General features: G+C 48.2%; 1 protein-coding gene and 3 non-coding genes across 12 annotated transcripts in view; 1 reads left to right on the forward strand and 3 right to left on the reverse strand.

Moving 5' to 3' along the window:
- TMPO (thymopoietin) overlaps positions 1-5135 on the reverse strand; it is a 28109-nt gene extending 22974 nt beyond the window's left edge. For 2 of the 9 annotated variants that reach the window (XM_055807983.1, XM_055807982.1), the window contains exon 1: positions 2489-2895. In XM_055807983.1, the coding sequence (XP_055663958.1) occupies positions 2489-2728 (240 nt within the window). In that variant the 5' untranslated portion in view covers positions 2729-2895. Of the gene's footprint in view, positions 1-2488; positions 2935-5044 lie in introns of those variants that run through there. The other 7 variants (XM_055807981.1, XM_055807976.1, XM_055807979.1 and 4 more) reach the window with 7 other exon arrangements.
- Positions 5136-11085: 5950 nt separating this feature from the next.
- TRNAW-CCA (transfer RNA tryptophan (anticodon CCA)) lies at positions 11086-11157 on the reverse strand. Its single transcript has one exon. It is a non-coding gene; the product is annotated as a tRNA-Trp (tRNA).
- Positions 11158-11619: 462 nt separating this feature from the next.
- TRNAD-GUC (transfer RNA aspartic acid (anticodon GUC)) lies at positions 11620-11691 on the forward strand. The gene has a single exon. It is a non-coding gene; the product is annotated as a tRNA-Asp (tRNA).
- Positions 11692-11797: 106 nt separating this feature from the next.
- Positions 11798-11869, reverse strand: TRNAD-GUC (transfer RNA aspartic acid (anticodon GUC)). Its single transcript has one exon. It is a non-coding gene; the product is annotated as a tRNA-Asp (tRNA).
- Positions 11870-14932: the final 3063 nt, after the last annotated feature.

Raw genomic sequence — 14932 nt, forward strand, 5'->3', positions numbered from 1 at the left:
GTACAGCCCAAAGTTTTTAATCCCGCAGAAGATACCTTTGTCATACAGTCAAGCATTTTGGGGCTCTAGAAACACTGCATAGCTGAACCCCTGTAAGTTTGAAACAGTTGGTTTCCCATACCCCCCTCAACGTACACAAACCAATACTACAACTTCCAAGACATGCAATATACATAAAAATTGAACTAATAAAGCATTGCAATTCTGTTACTCAGATATCAACCTAATAACAGAAAGGGCCATGTTATTATACCAGTACATTTTAGAGTACTTTTATTTCTTTATGCACCCGGTGCAAATTGCTTCCTGGTCCTTTTAAATATACACTTAAAAGCAATACCTAAGATAAAATAACAAAGTTACACAGAGGAGTAAGACAGAGGTTGCTGAATCCACCTTTGTTTCCAGAGCCTACAAGGTGACTTAGAAGAAGTAAGCGATTCCTTTATTATATTCCTCCTTTCTGTTTAGCCTTGCAGTCCCAGCCTCTTCCCTTTCGCCCCTTATTTCTCATTTCTTCTCTTTCATAGGTCTGAGTGCTTTCCCTCCTGTCCTTCCCTTATGATTTCCCTTTGTTTCCATACCAGAATCCCACTCCGCTGGATGTAAACTTCCTCTCCCTTTCAACCGTTTTGGGGCAAGTTACTCTTGAGAAGCGTACGCTACTCTTGGAAGGACAGCTGATCAGGGAAGCACCCTTATGCCAGAAGGCATTAACAGGGACAACAGCTACTCAAAATACAAGCAGTTTCAGAACTACCTAAGCTGTGCTAAATAGACAATGAGCAGACATCAACCATCTTCCCCCCCCCCCTTTTTTTTTGGGGGGGGGGGGGGGCGCGCACAACAGACCCAAATTCAAGCAACTGTCACTAGACTATCTGCTGAAGTTTTGGAAGTTATGAGGATACAGTGCTCTAACATTAGCACACAAAATTAGCAGAAATAGCACAGAACCTTCCAGACAATGTTAACGAAGTGTAGGAGTACCACCCATTCTGCAAACAAAGTCACCCATAACTGTTTATGCTTAAGCACTGCAGAAGGGAAAAGAAAAATCAGATCTACAAACTTCAGCAGTTATGTGACTTTCCTTCTCCTTCAAGTGTGAAACGTCAGATTCAAGCTCGTCCTATTCTACTCAAAAGCACCTCACGAATGCTACAGGCAGACCATTATCTGTAAATCAAAGAAGTGTCCAATTCACTGTAAGGTTTGTCCAGTTAATGACAGTTAAGTGTTTGAAGCAGACAGATGTTAAAAAGAGGTAAATAATTTGGTCAGAAATCTCTTCCTCTTTCAGTCACATTTTCCAGTTTCTTAATTCAAGAACCATTTGTTGGGGTTTTTTAAAAGGTTTAAAGTATGAAAGACCTTCAAAGGAGTCCCCTTCTCTGCAACCTTTTTACAAATTAGCTTTGAAAGACAGTATTTGAGATACAATTAAATAGATGTAGTATCACATACATTACAACTCCAGTAGTTGGCAATCGTTATTCAAGCCTTTTATGTGAAAACAGACACCTCTGAATTACAATCATGTTAGAATTACGAATTAAGATTGCTTTCCCAATATATGCAAATTTACAGACTGCTTATTAAAAAATTAAAAGGGAAATCACATTTTCCGCAAAGGGAAAAATTACAAATGGCACCAACTCCCCTCCTCTTTCCTTACATGACAGAGGGAAGTCTAAGCAGCAGCGGCACTTTGTATGAAAAAATACGCTTACAGGTGTAAGAGAGACACCTACATTAAGCAGACTCTCTTCACACTAAACAGTCCGCTTCATTAGACAAAATAATCAAGCTGTTCCCTCACAGCTTCATCCTTTCAGCTGGAGATATTTACAGAGAGTACCGCTGCTTCAGTACAACCGAGACAGCTGACGGGAGTCGTCTTAAGTAACCTGCAGCCTCGTGCAGAGTTTCTCCTGCTTTATTCCTCCAACACCCAAGTATTTAACTTACGAGACCGCCCGCCAAATGGCAGTAAAGGCTTTCCAGTTTACGGGGGGGGGGGGGCGGGGGTGTTGTGTCGCGCTCCACGCGCGACCGAACCGCCCGCCCCCGGCTTGGAGGAGCGCCCCGCCGCCCCGACACCGCCGCCCCCGAGAAGCGCACAGGCGGGGGCGACCCGGCGGCTGCCCCGGTCCCGACCCCGCGCGTCCCAGTTCGCCTCCCGGTGCCGTGCGGCCGCCTGGCAGCGCGCCCCGGCCCTGCCGCCCCAGCCGGTAGGGACCGTCCCCGCCAGGCACGGTCGCGCCCTCAGCCAAGCCGGGCCGCGCCTCAAGTAAGGCGAGGGGGAGCGCAGGCGGGAGGACCAGCGAGGAGCCGCAGCGCCTCACGCCGGCCCCCGAGCCGCGGGCGGCAGGTGGGGGCGGACAGACCCGTTCGGGCGGGAAAGCGGGCCCGAAGCCGCCGGGAAGCCGAAAGAGCGCGGGCGGGGGCCGGGATCCCGGCGCGCCAGCGGGGTGGCGGTACTCACCCGCCCGACGGCAGCGCCGCGGTTCCTGGCGCCGAGAGGCGTGAGCTCCCGCTCCTCGTCGCTGGAGAAATCGGGCTGCGCGGCGGCGGGCGGGTTGCGGGCGGTAAGGTGCTGCAGGTAGAGCTGCACATACACGTCCTTGCGCTGCTCGCCGCCCGGCAGGCTCACATTGTTAGCGATCAGCTCGCTCTTCAGCTTCTCCTTGGTCAGCACCGACGGATCCGCCAGGAACTCGGACATCGCCGCCGCCCTCCCAGGAGAGGCACCAACAAAGCGCGGGGAGAAGGGGCGGGGGGGGGGGGAGGGAGGGAGGAGAACTCGCCTGCCCCGCGCTAAGGACCCAGCTCCACGGCGGGCGGGAGCGCACACCGAGCGCTTCTCCCAGCCAGCAATAAACCGCGCCCCGATTGGCAGAGGGGAGAACAAAGCGGCCCTACCATTGGTTGTCGGGCAGAAAAGGGGAGAGGCGCGCGGGACGCACCAGCGTTAGTGCTTTGCGCGAGGGATAGTAACGCAGTTTAAATTCGGCTCAGGCGGGAGAGGCGAAGGGGGTGGTGCTCGCGCGGGGCGGGGCGGGGCGGGAGCACGGAGGGGGTTCTCCCTCAGCTTCAGGCGGCGGCTGCTACCAGCGCTTGAGGTGGGCGCCTCACAACAGTGCAGCTCCCTTTAACGCTGCCGCGGGCTCTCCCCGGGGTCTCGCCCTTTCCAGCGACAGGCCGTTCTCCCCCGACGGGACAAAGGGGTGGGAGCGCCCCGCTGGGCTGGCGGTCCAGGCCCAGCCTCGCGCCTTTCGTGAGGAGCAGGGGAGGCGGTGAAGGAGATCCCTGTAAGCTGCGGTGATCCCTGTGACCTGCGGTGACATCTGCTACCGGCTCTGCCCCCGCCGCGGCTCCTGGGGCACCGGCTTCCCCGGCGCAATCCGCCCGCCCAGCTCGCCGCTGCCCTGCGGCTTTGTGCAGCGGCGGCCCCGCCGGCACCCGGGGCAGCTGTCAGCCCGGGGAGCGGAGCCTGCCGCCGTCGCTCGCCAAGTGCTTAACCTCACGCAGTACGTTAGCTACCAGGCCTCAGGAGAAATCCGGCTAACCGGTAGCGAACCTGTTAGCATAACTATTCTTTTGAAAACTCACGTGAAGGTGCTGAGGGTTATTTTTGTGGAAGGTTGTTTCGAGGCACATCAGGGACTCGCACTGATGCTTCCAACTGAGGAATTGGCGTGGTGAAACAAAGTAATTAATACAAGGGAGAAGCTTAGCTCAGGGAATTTTATTTACCTTGTAGTGCAAGTAGTGATATGAGGTAGCCATCATCTGCAGTTCATTATAATTTATATCTGAAAGTATTCGGTTCTTGGTGTTGTATATATTTAACATGTTCAGTTTGTTAGACAATGAGGATGAAAGATGGGTAGAAACTTCTTCCATTGATAGCATACACATACAAAGCCAATATTCATATACCAATGTGGATTGACCACTATCACTTACTTTTAAGCCTGAATAAAACAAATTAGATTATTCTAATTTTTTTTCTCAGCATACCTTACCCAAAGTTTTTCCTGGAATATGGTATCACATGACAAGTGTTTCAGAAATGATTAAAAGAAAATTTAATTCCTCTCCCAATTTGATAGTAACAATTTAAATTATAGATAGTATGTTTCACCTTGAAAAGCCTCTAGATGCCTTGTAAAATAATTTTTCCCTCACTTTTAAGAATTTACATCTTATTCAGCTATGAAACCATTTGCAGACTGATACAGCATAGTTCAGAAAGGCAGCAGCAGAGAGATTCTTCAGCTATCATACTGAACTAAAAAAGGAACAACCTCAACTGATATCAAGTCTAAAATGTTTTAAAGCAGGGAATGTTTAAAATGTTTAAAGGGGGCAACTGGGTCTGGGAAATTTTAACCAAAGTTAACAGTGGAAATACGATCTAAAAAAATGGTACAGACATCATCTAATAGCCCCACAGACAATAGTAGTACTATAGGCCTGAAGCTTGTTTTCTGACAACACTTCTTACAGGAGTGCAGCTGACATTTGCAACTCATTGTACTTGTTGCATTAAACGGGGTGGAGTAATTTGGCGGAAAATAAACCCCCTTGCCTTCTAACTCTCCTCACCGAGGTGGGAGGTTAGACATAGCTAGGTTTAAATTCTGAGTGATATCCAATTTACCATTATCAGTCCAGTTGCATTTAATATGTATATTAAAATACCATGGTTCTGGATACACTAATAGCAGTCTGTACCGCCAGTCCAGTCGTGCTCATGAACTAGCATGACCACACTCTAGGGTTCGGTCACATTCAATGAGAAACTGCGACAACTAGCTACTTAAACAGTGCAGTTTTATTTGTGCAACAGAAATACAGGGTTTTGGGTTGCTGGTGATAGTGACTGTCTGCAAGAAAGCACGTGCGGATAAAATGTTATTAAGTATAAAACACACAGAAAAGTTACAAACAATACAGCCTGGCTATAAATGTCAAAGGGTAACTCTCTAATAGGTCTTTCTAAGTTTCCCAAAGAAATGCTTAGTTTAAGTCTCACCCAAGGCGTCCCAAGGAGGGGAGAAGAAAGGCTCAACCCATCAGCCGATCCCAGGAGTCAGTCTCAATGGTGTCTTCCCCCCTTCTCCCCTCATTCAATCACTTTTTATACTTTTCTTTGCTCTCAGGTGGAGCTTGAGTGACTCTAGCCATACATTCCTTTACTATGATTGGTGCAAAGTTCTCTCGCTTTCACTTAAAGATACAGTTCATTTTAAATTTACTACGCATGCTCCCTGAGCGGGGGATTCATCCTCTTCGGGGGGGCCATTTGAGTAGGAGGTCACAATCTCCCACTACCACAACTATTTTACCCTAGTCAGAAGGCTCCTTATTTACATTCTTGTTGAGCTCATCTACATCTGTGCTAACCGTCCCTTCCTGAAGTGCTGAGTGGGCTGAGCTCCCGACCTTCTCTCATAGATAATGAGGCTCCTGCTTGTGTCTTCACCACAGTCGTTGGCCCAGCAACAGTCATCTTCTCATGGCAGCTGCTATGCAGCTTATCAGCTGTGTGGTATCATCAGGTTCCCAATCCTGCAGGGAGTACAGCAGAGCCTGGCCACAATGTCTCCACTCCTCTCCACCCTCCACTGTTCCTCCAGGATAGCAAGTTGCGTTGCTTAGGGAACTGTGGTGATCTAGATTCCGTGCATGCCAACCATCCTGAAGGTGATAGCTGTATTTTACTCTAAAAAGCTTTCTGTAATACTACACTTCTATTAGGACCCAATTTTTCTCTAATTCCTCCCCTCAAGGTGATTTTCTCACAGTACTGTGCAAAATATACAATACAGTTGGTGCTTTTCTTATGAATGACCCTTAGGAATGGAAGGAACAAACTCTTGAGACTGAAGTCAGTTTACACCTTTCAATCTAAGAACACTGATGGTAAGTCTGGTTTTAATGCATTAAGTGCAGTTAAAAAATGCAACAGCAATATGGTATGAAGTACCAAATCACTACAGTTATACTCTCAGTTCAGCTTTGGTCACAAAAAATGGATGGCTTAACTGGCTTTATCTTGGATCTGTATTTTTTGCCTTTTTGCTGTCAGGCAAAACTGGCATACAAGGATAAAGACAGCAGAAACTCAGCATCATGTGTTTGGGCTACTTGTTCAAAATCCAGTACAGTGGTTGTGGAGCCGCACCCTCAGATTAACATTACAGTTCATATTTACAGTCCTTTTATGTTTTGAAAGTTATTTACCCAACTGTAGAGATATATATTATCTTCTGTGAATGATTTTTCTCCATTACATTGTTACACTGATATAACTCCCTTGCATGGACACTGGATTCTTTTATTGTCTCACATTTAGCTGCTTTCAAAGAGACAAAAGCTAAAAAAGCATCAATAAGACTTTAGTGTGACTGTTTCAGAGAAGTAGGCTTCTCTGGGAAGCCAAGTCCACAAAAAATCCTTGGCACAAAACTGTCCTTTATTTCCTGGTTCTACACTTTCCATTGTTGCTCCTTGGGAACAACAGGCATTCTCCAGGCAAGATAAAGACAGGGGCATTATACGAGATTATACGAAATTAATATGAAAAGGCACCAAAATGTGCACATACATAATGATTAGTACTGAAACCTGCAACTATCACCACAATTAGACCTGGATACAGCAGAGAATCTGCAACTTTATTGTTTGGGTTTTTTTGAAGGAAAGAAAGCTTGCATTTTGTAGCATAAGGCATCAGTCAAGGGGGATAAGGGAATGAGTTCATTATGAACAAACTCAAAACACCTTTCTAATGTTTTTACAGAAAACAAACACCCCAAAACAACAGTGGTCCATATACCTATTAGACCAGTTGTGTCTTAAAGGTTGGAGGTCAAAACTGTTGTTTTGCTGTGCCTTCTGTGAAGTAAGATCAAGTTCTGTATTTTAAAGACCAGAATACCCGCTCTACCTGAGAAGTAGTGACATTTTAGCTCTTGTCAGTATAGATGGTGACAAAAGTGAAGTTTAGGAAAAAAGTGCAAATGGTATGAGACTATGGCCATTTTCAGTGGTTGAAAAACTGCTGTAAAACTTGCAGTTGTAAAACTTGCCTAAAAATGTAAAGTATGCTGAAAGCAGAAGCCAGAAATCCTTCCTTTGTAGGACCCTCCCAAATGTCTGGAATTTGTTAGCTTTCCTGAGCGTGAGAAAGAGATTTTCAGTCATACAGTCATCTTTGACATGAAAACACTTAATGCCTTCTGAACTATCTCAGATTTCTAGCTCTGAGTTACCCCAAGTTTATGATTCTTAACCTCTAATACCACCCATAAAAATGAGATGTTTTATTTTGCACTGCACTGAAAAAATGAATTTTCTGTATCTGTGTTTTAAAAAAAGTATCCTAAATTCATTGGAGGGTTGGGATAACATGTAATCCGTGATGAAGTATGGATGTACAGTTTGCATTTGCATGTAACATTTGCCTCATGATACATAATAACGTTGTGAAGGCTATAAATCCATGAATGGCAAAGGCATTTAAGGAAGTGTTAGTGACGTGTCCTTGTCTTAGACTGAGCTGATAGGGATAGCTTCTTAGCTAAAGGAAATGTAAAAAACCTATATGAAGTATTAACTCAGTGTTGATGCACAGTGGCTTTCACAATGAAAATAATACTTCCTCTGGGAAAGGCGATAGAAACTGGAAAGCATTACTATAAATAAGCAGTTGACTAATCATTATGGCACAGTGTAACTGTACTTTCTAGAACCGTTCATTTCTTCTCCATGTTCTTGATTAATTTAGAAAAAAATCGGTGGCTTTTTAATAACCCTAGCTTTCTTATCAGAAACATCTTTTTTTAAGTATACTCCAAATAGAAATGGCACAGTGGTAAGAAAAAAATGTGCCTTACTCTAATGGAGCACATCGCTCTAGAGCAATTCTCTTACAGAAGTTGTATGTCCTCCTGAACTTGCCAGTGGATGTAGTTTCACTAGGGGGACAGGCCAGATGACTGCTCACTGGCATCCGCGGGGGAACGCTGCTGTGTCCGTGTTTCCTGACTTGGTAAGCAGAGGGGTTGTTGCCCTTGTTGTGAATACAGGGGTGCCCAGCACTGTGGGTGGTCTGTACAACCATCCCCAGGCAGGGAAAGGAATGTGTACAACTGAGTGGTAGAACTGTTTTAACGCTTCTTACTGCTGACACTGTTGATAGGCAAAGGCCTGTACCAACAAAGATTGAAAACTGAAGTATCAGCTCCTACTGAAGTATCAGCTCCTACTGAAGTACACTGACAGAAATAAAATGAACAGGACAATTTACAGGGCAGTTTCCCACACTGAATCATTTCCAAACAAGAATTATTTGGAGATCTATTTCTATCATATACAGAGATAGTGCAGAAGCTGTATTCACCATATGTAAGCTATTACCTTAGCTCCAAGATTTTTGAACCTTTTGTGGGTTTAAATTATTGCCTATATTTAGCTAGTATCAATTTTGTAAGAGAAAACATCTGTTAAAAGATCACTGAGGTTACAAAATGAAGTATTTCAAAGTCAGAAAGGGACAAAAGCCCAGAAGCACACGTACTGTAGAAATGCTGGTGAAAGACAAATACTCAGCAGTGTACTTCGGTGCCTTGGGATTAACGGAGTCAACTCGACAAAAGAGCTGTGAGAGTAAAGAGAATTATTATCCCCATTTTACCAATAGGAAATCGAGAGGGAGAATTTGCACATAGCTAAGGTGCATCTGATTCTTTCATTTAGTTTTGAAATGTCACTAGATTATTTTTATTTAGGGACAGTTGGCTCTCCCTCCAAAGAACAACTGACGAAAAATTTAACGGAGCCATTGGTTGCTGTTGAGAGGGATTATTCTGCCTTCCATCCTGTCCCAGACCCTGCACTCCTGACACGCTCCTTGTGTTAGATCTAGTAGTTGTGCCACCAGATCTGCATGCTGAGCCAGCAGCTGCTGCTGCACAGTGTGATCCAAGTGGGACAGGGGAAACATGCAGGCAGGGATGGACAGGGCAGAACAAGACTGTTTTGTGACAGACTGCACTCATGTTACGTTAGGTATATTAGTGTGAAGCCACACCCTGAAAACTGAAAACTTCAGCTCCTATTAATAGATCTTCTGTGTTGTCATTAGATGCTGCAAGCCAGAGATGCTGTCTGGCAACGATCTGGAATGCTTAGAGCAATGCACCTGCTTTGGCAGCTGTACAGGAGTGCAAGCAGATCGCCACCGCTTATTACATCCAGCTCTCTGATGGATGATGAGGCAGTGGCATAAGATATTTTGGGGGGCCAGGGAAACATCTGATAGATCATGCATCAGATTATGCATTAAAAAAAAATAATAAAAGGACTAACCACATAAATGGAAGTCTAGTCAGCATAGCATGTGAGGTAGTCCTCCTCTTCTGTTTAGATCTGGTAAAATCTGAATCAGCTGAAATACTGTGACCAGTTCTGGGCATTTAAAAATGCAGCTCATTTGGAAAGACTCCAGAGGCGAGCGATACAAATTACCAGAGGCCCAGCAAACACAGTCTATTACTCTAGAACAGCTATGGAGAGGCATAACAAATTCCAAGTAAGTAAGAAGTACCTATAAAAGGGGAAGGGAACAAACTGTTCTTCAGTGTAATAGCACGAGGGCTGGACTTAAGTTATGGCAAAAGAGGCATGAAGGTTAAACTACATATAGTCGCGTCTGTAGTAAGGGGTAGCAAAGCAGTGGAACAGAGGACTTAAGGAAGACGCAGAATTTCTGTATTTGAAAGGTTTTAAGGGTATCTGGAATAAATATTAGCCTGTAAAACCGAAAGTATTTATCTTTAAAACCCCCACATAATTTGATGACTCTGCTGAGTCTGGTTCTAAGACTTCTGTATTCTCTTCCTTTCCTGCCACGGTTTACAACACAATTCTAACAAACTTAGAATTAATTGTATCTCGGGTGTATTTTTCTCTGTCCCTCAAACTCAGGCCCTTGACAAACTACTGTTTCCCTCCTAATTAAATTTCATTAAGTGTCAAACTTTTCAGTCCATCCAAATCACTAAAGCATTACCTCTAGACTCACCATCTCATACCTAGATCAAAATCAAACGCCTTCTGAGCGCTTCTGCCTCTGGCACCTCAGCAGCCTCTGGCACCTCAGCACGTGGAAATGGCTGCTCCGAGAAAACTTCTGCCCCACAGACTAAGCCCACCACCCCCCAGGCTCGCCCCAGGCTCCCTCCCCTCACGCCCCATCAGGGTTTTGTTTGCCTTCAGGGTTCTTAACATCTGCCTGAGCTCCTGCCCTGCCCGGCCCGCCTGCCTCCCCGGCTGCACTTCCACGCCTCGTGGGAACTTGTGTATTGAAAACAGATCTCCCTGCCATGCTTTCGGCCTCTGTCTCATGTACAATTTAAAGTTACGCTTTCCATACCTCTGACTTTATCTCATTATTTCCATACTGCCTGTTGTCTTACAAACTCAAAGTAGATCTTTGACACGTTCTTGCTTTTGGTGTTTCAGCATGATGCTAGAAAGCCCTGCACACACAACCACCACACGCAAAGGCACGTCTATTTTGTGCAATGGCATCTTTGCCGTTACACGGACACGGCACTAACCCTAACCCACCACCCCCGCTCCGCCCCGCTCAGCGCACGCCCGTGTCCCGCGGGGGCCGCCGCTGCCCCGGGCCCCGGCTCCGCCAAGGCGGGCGGCGACTCCCGGCCCCTCCGCCTGCCCCGCTGCAGGCAGCCGCGGTGCCCACGGCCGGGACGGCGGGCAGCGTCCTCCATTCCGTTCCCCTCGATGCGCTGCCTCGCCCCAGCGCTTCTCCCAAACCGCGGCTGTCGAAAGCGAGAGGCTTTCCTGGCACCTGTTCCTCGTGTTTCTCTCGGCAGGCTGCCTCGTCGCTGACACCGCTGAGACGGCCCTCCTCTATAGTTCTGTTTTCCCTCTCAGGCTCAAGCAAGAAGAGGAGAGCCTAAACTTTAGGGAAAAAAAAAAATAATAACATCCCGCCGTTTCTTCCGAGGTGAAGCCTGTGAAAGCGGATAGAAAAAAAAGAAATGACCCCGACGTGATTCGAACACGCAGCCTTCTGATCTGGAGTCAGACGCGCTACCGTTGCGCCACGAGGTCCTGCTGAGCAGTGGCACCCAGAGCATTAGAACTCGCCCACAATGGGCCGCCGTCCTCCGCCCCGCAGATACGGAGCTGGGGCCGGGGCAGGGGCGGAAGACGACCCTTCTCACCCGCAATGGCAACGGCATCGATTCAGTCGCGCCCCCAGCGCCGGCCCCTCTCCTCCGCCACTGCTTCGCTTCCCGCCTTCCCACGCAGTTACGTTAACCCTCCCCACTCCCGCCCCACTGCTGGCCCCAGGCTGCAGGGCCTCCCGCCACCCCGGTGGTGCCGAGCTGGCTCCCGCCACATTGCCGCTGTATGCAGGCTCGTGGGTACCGGTTCCCGCTGCTCGGAGATAGCTCCGTCCGCCCTTCTGCCGAAACCCCTCCGACGCCATCACCCACCGGCAGGGAGGGGTGGGTGGCCGTGTGGGATTGTGCATAAGAGGTGTGTCGCGAAAAGACTCACCAAGACAGTTCCTCGTTAGTATAGTGGTGAGTATCCCCGCCTGTCACGCGGGAGACCGGGGTTCGATTCCCCGACGGGGAGGTCGCTCGTTTTCCTGGGCGGGCGCATTTTGGCGCGCGGGCCAGCGCCATCTCCCGCCGAGGAATTCGGGGAAACAAAAAAAAAATACATACGCGCGAGCGCACCTCTCCCCGTCGGGGAATCGAACCCCGGTCTCCCGCGTGACAGGCGGGGATACTCACCACTATACTAACGAGGAGCCGCGGGGCTCCCAGGCCCCGTCGCAGCCGCTCCGCGGGGAGGGGGGTCCGCCCCGGCTCCGCCCAGAGCCCCAGGGTGGCGCTCGGGGGGCACCGCAGCCCCCGATACCGCCCGCCATCGCCGTGAGCTGTGCGCCGCCGCCCCCGCAGCGGAGGGGGCTGTGCCGGGCGCTGCGGGGTCCCGACGGGGGGTCGGCGGGAGGAGAAAGGCTGCCCCGTGGCTCGTGTCCGCGTTTTTGCGCACCTTTCGTGCCGGCGCGGGGGGTGTGGGTGTGTCTGTGTCCCTGTGTCCCACCCGTGGGCTCGCCTCTTCCCTCCCGCCCCACGACGGAGCCGTCTGGGGACCTGCGCGCGCGGCCCCCCGAGCAGTGCAGCGCCAGGGAAGCGCCCGGCTGCAGGCGGTGCGGGGCCGGGCGGCAGCTCGGGTGTCTGGGCATTTTTGCATCTCGTTCACGCAGACAGTTTCTTTTTACGGGAACCTGAGAAGCCCTACCGTCAGCAGTCCTTGGAGTGAAGGGGCTCCAGCACCTGCTTCTGACCTACCTAAAAAGGGAACGAGAGAAATGGAAACCAATTCCTTTGAGATTTGAGCGTAAAAGGCAGAAGGACACGCACTGACCATATGGCTTGATACTGACTCAGTCAGCAGTAGCATGGTTGTGAGTTAGAATCACGGTGACATTAGACAGGAAACTATTTAATTTGCTGGGTTGTTAGATGCAATGCCATATAATAAACAAGCGAGTGGAACAACCAGTGTTCTTTTTTGATGTCTCTGCTACTGCTCGTTTTCTCTTTGGACAAAAAGACCCCAGCTTAGGTTTTTCAGACAAGCATAGCTAAAGAACAAACAGCTGTCTGTATGTAAACATCTAAATACAAGTGACCTGTAAATGAAGCATTTTTAAAAACTGGCCTAGTCATTTAAGGATTTGAATATAAACTTGTTTCTCAGTGGATGCAACAGATTCAAATTTTGTCCTGACAAGTGAAAAATAACAACTGAAGCCTCATAATAATTTCATTACTTTAGAGGCAGTGTAATGAGATGGCCTGGTAGGGCTGTGATCAGGTGATAGGCTTTAAACCACCCACAGCTGGATCGGGACCAGTGTTGCTAGGCTGGTCTAAACCTGCTGTGCAGGTTCAAATTTTATTCAAAAGCTGTTGATGGTTAACTTCAAGTTAGGAGACTTTCTGGTGGATCAAACATTGCCTGTTTGCATTTTGAGGGACCACTCGCACTTCTTGTATTACCACCTGTTTGCATTTTGAGGGACACTCGAACTCTCAGTTCCTGCTGTTCCCTGATCCCTGCCGTCAGGTAGCTGAGGTGTGACCACCTGTATAAGCAGTGGTGCTTGCTGCAGTCAGACCTGCCTTAGCTGCTGCTCTTTGCCTCAGAGCTGGTTTTGCCTCGGGTTCCTGCACAGACCTCTCCTTGGGCTGTCTTCTCTTGGAACAAGACTTCCACTGTCTCCATAACATCTCATGCAAATTCTTGGCATTGCTAAGCACTTTCAGAATACCGGAGCTAGGCTCACAACAAGTTGTGCGGCCATTTTGTTGTACTCTTCGGTTTGTTCATGGGCGGCAGAAGCAGGTCTGGCTGGGAGTTCTGGACACGCTGGAGATATGGGAAAAGCCTATGGTGCAACAGACTCTTGAAGCACCATTTGGAATGGCTCAGTACATTGCTGTGGGTGTTTTTATTAGAGAGCAGCTAGTTCAGTAGCAAGAGTTCTTGGTCATACCTCAACTCACCGCTGTGCTTCTGCACACCCACTCCCGTTTTAGGACAGCTACTTCTGACTGCACCAGCCATCTCATACATTCTCCACACTTTCTTCCAAGCAGGGCAACCCTGAACCAAGAGTGCCAGTCAATATGCCGGCACATACTCTTGCACAGCCTCCTCCCACTCCCCATTTGGCAGGGAAAGTGAGCATACCTACTAAAAATACTTACTATGGCCTGAGCTGGTGATGGCAGTTCTTAACCCTAAAGAAAGGTTGACCAACTGTCCTGCTATGGCGAAAACGATGATCACCTTTGTTTTCTCAGTGAAAACTCTATGTACTTCTGAAGCTAGTCTTTTAAAGATATCCTTGTGTATCCAAAGCAAGAATATGACTTATGCAAAGCTGTTTAAGAAGGGGAGCAAGAAGAGACACTGAGGTATGAGTCAGCACAACAAAAGTGCTGTTTTGAAGTGGATGGAGTATTCAAAGGCTGCAATGACTTGCAGTTACAGAACAAATGCATTCCCTGTTGATTTGTCACAGGGACACGTAAACACAAAGCAGAACAGGCACTAGGAACTAGTATCAATGTTCCAAAGTCTGTGAAGCACCTGCCTTCTTCTCAGAATCTGCATACAGCTATGCCACGTGTCTGGTCCTAACAATCTTGTTCCATGCTTTCGTTATCATTGCACCAGCTTTGTGTTCAGCACCCACTAGAGATTTGCTCCCTGGAGCAACAGCTGTATGCAAGAGGCCTTTTATGACCATAAGCAGGCGTTGGGCAGGGATCTAGCACTGGAAGCTAGCGGCTTACTTAGCTGAACCTCTGCTTGCAACTTAGCCAGCTGAGTTTGGAATATCATCATGGATGCGAGATTCCACAATCTCTTTGCCACAACAGCTTGTCTATCCTCACTGTGAAGAATTCCTACCCACCCCACCAGACACCTCCCCACCCTGACCCTTACATCTGCTTGGAATTTGCCATGTTGTAACTTGATCAGTTGCCTTTTGTCATTTTGCTGTGCACCTCCAAGAGGAGTCTGGCTCCATTCTCTCTATTCCCTCCCACTGGGTAGCTGAAGGCAACAGTTAGGTTGTCCTGTAGGCGTCTCTTCAGGCTGAACAAACCCATCTTCAGCAGCGTCTCCTTGTCTGTCACGTGCTCCAGCTCCCTATTCTCTTGGCGACCCTCCATCGGACTCGTTCTAGTTTGTTGATATCTTTCTTGTATTGCAGTGCCCCAGGCTGTGCACAGGTAGCCTCACAAGTGCCAGACGGGAGTGAGGGCAGTAGTCACTTCCTTTGATCTGCTGG

The sequence above is a fragment of the Falco peregrinus genome, chromosome 6 (genome assembly GCF_023634155.1).
Source record: "Falco peregrinus isolate bFalPer1 chromosome 6, bFalPer1.pri, whole genome shotgun sequence".
Lineage (NCBI taxonomy): Eukaryota > Metazoa > Chordata > Aves > Falconiformes > Falconidae > Falco > Falco peregrinus.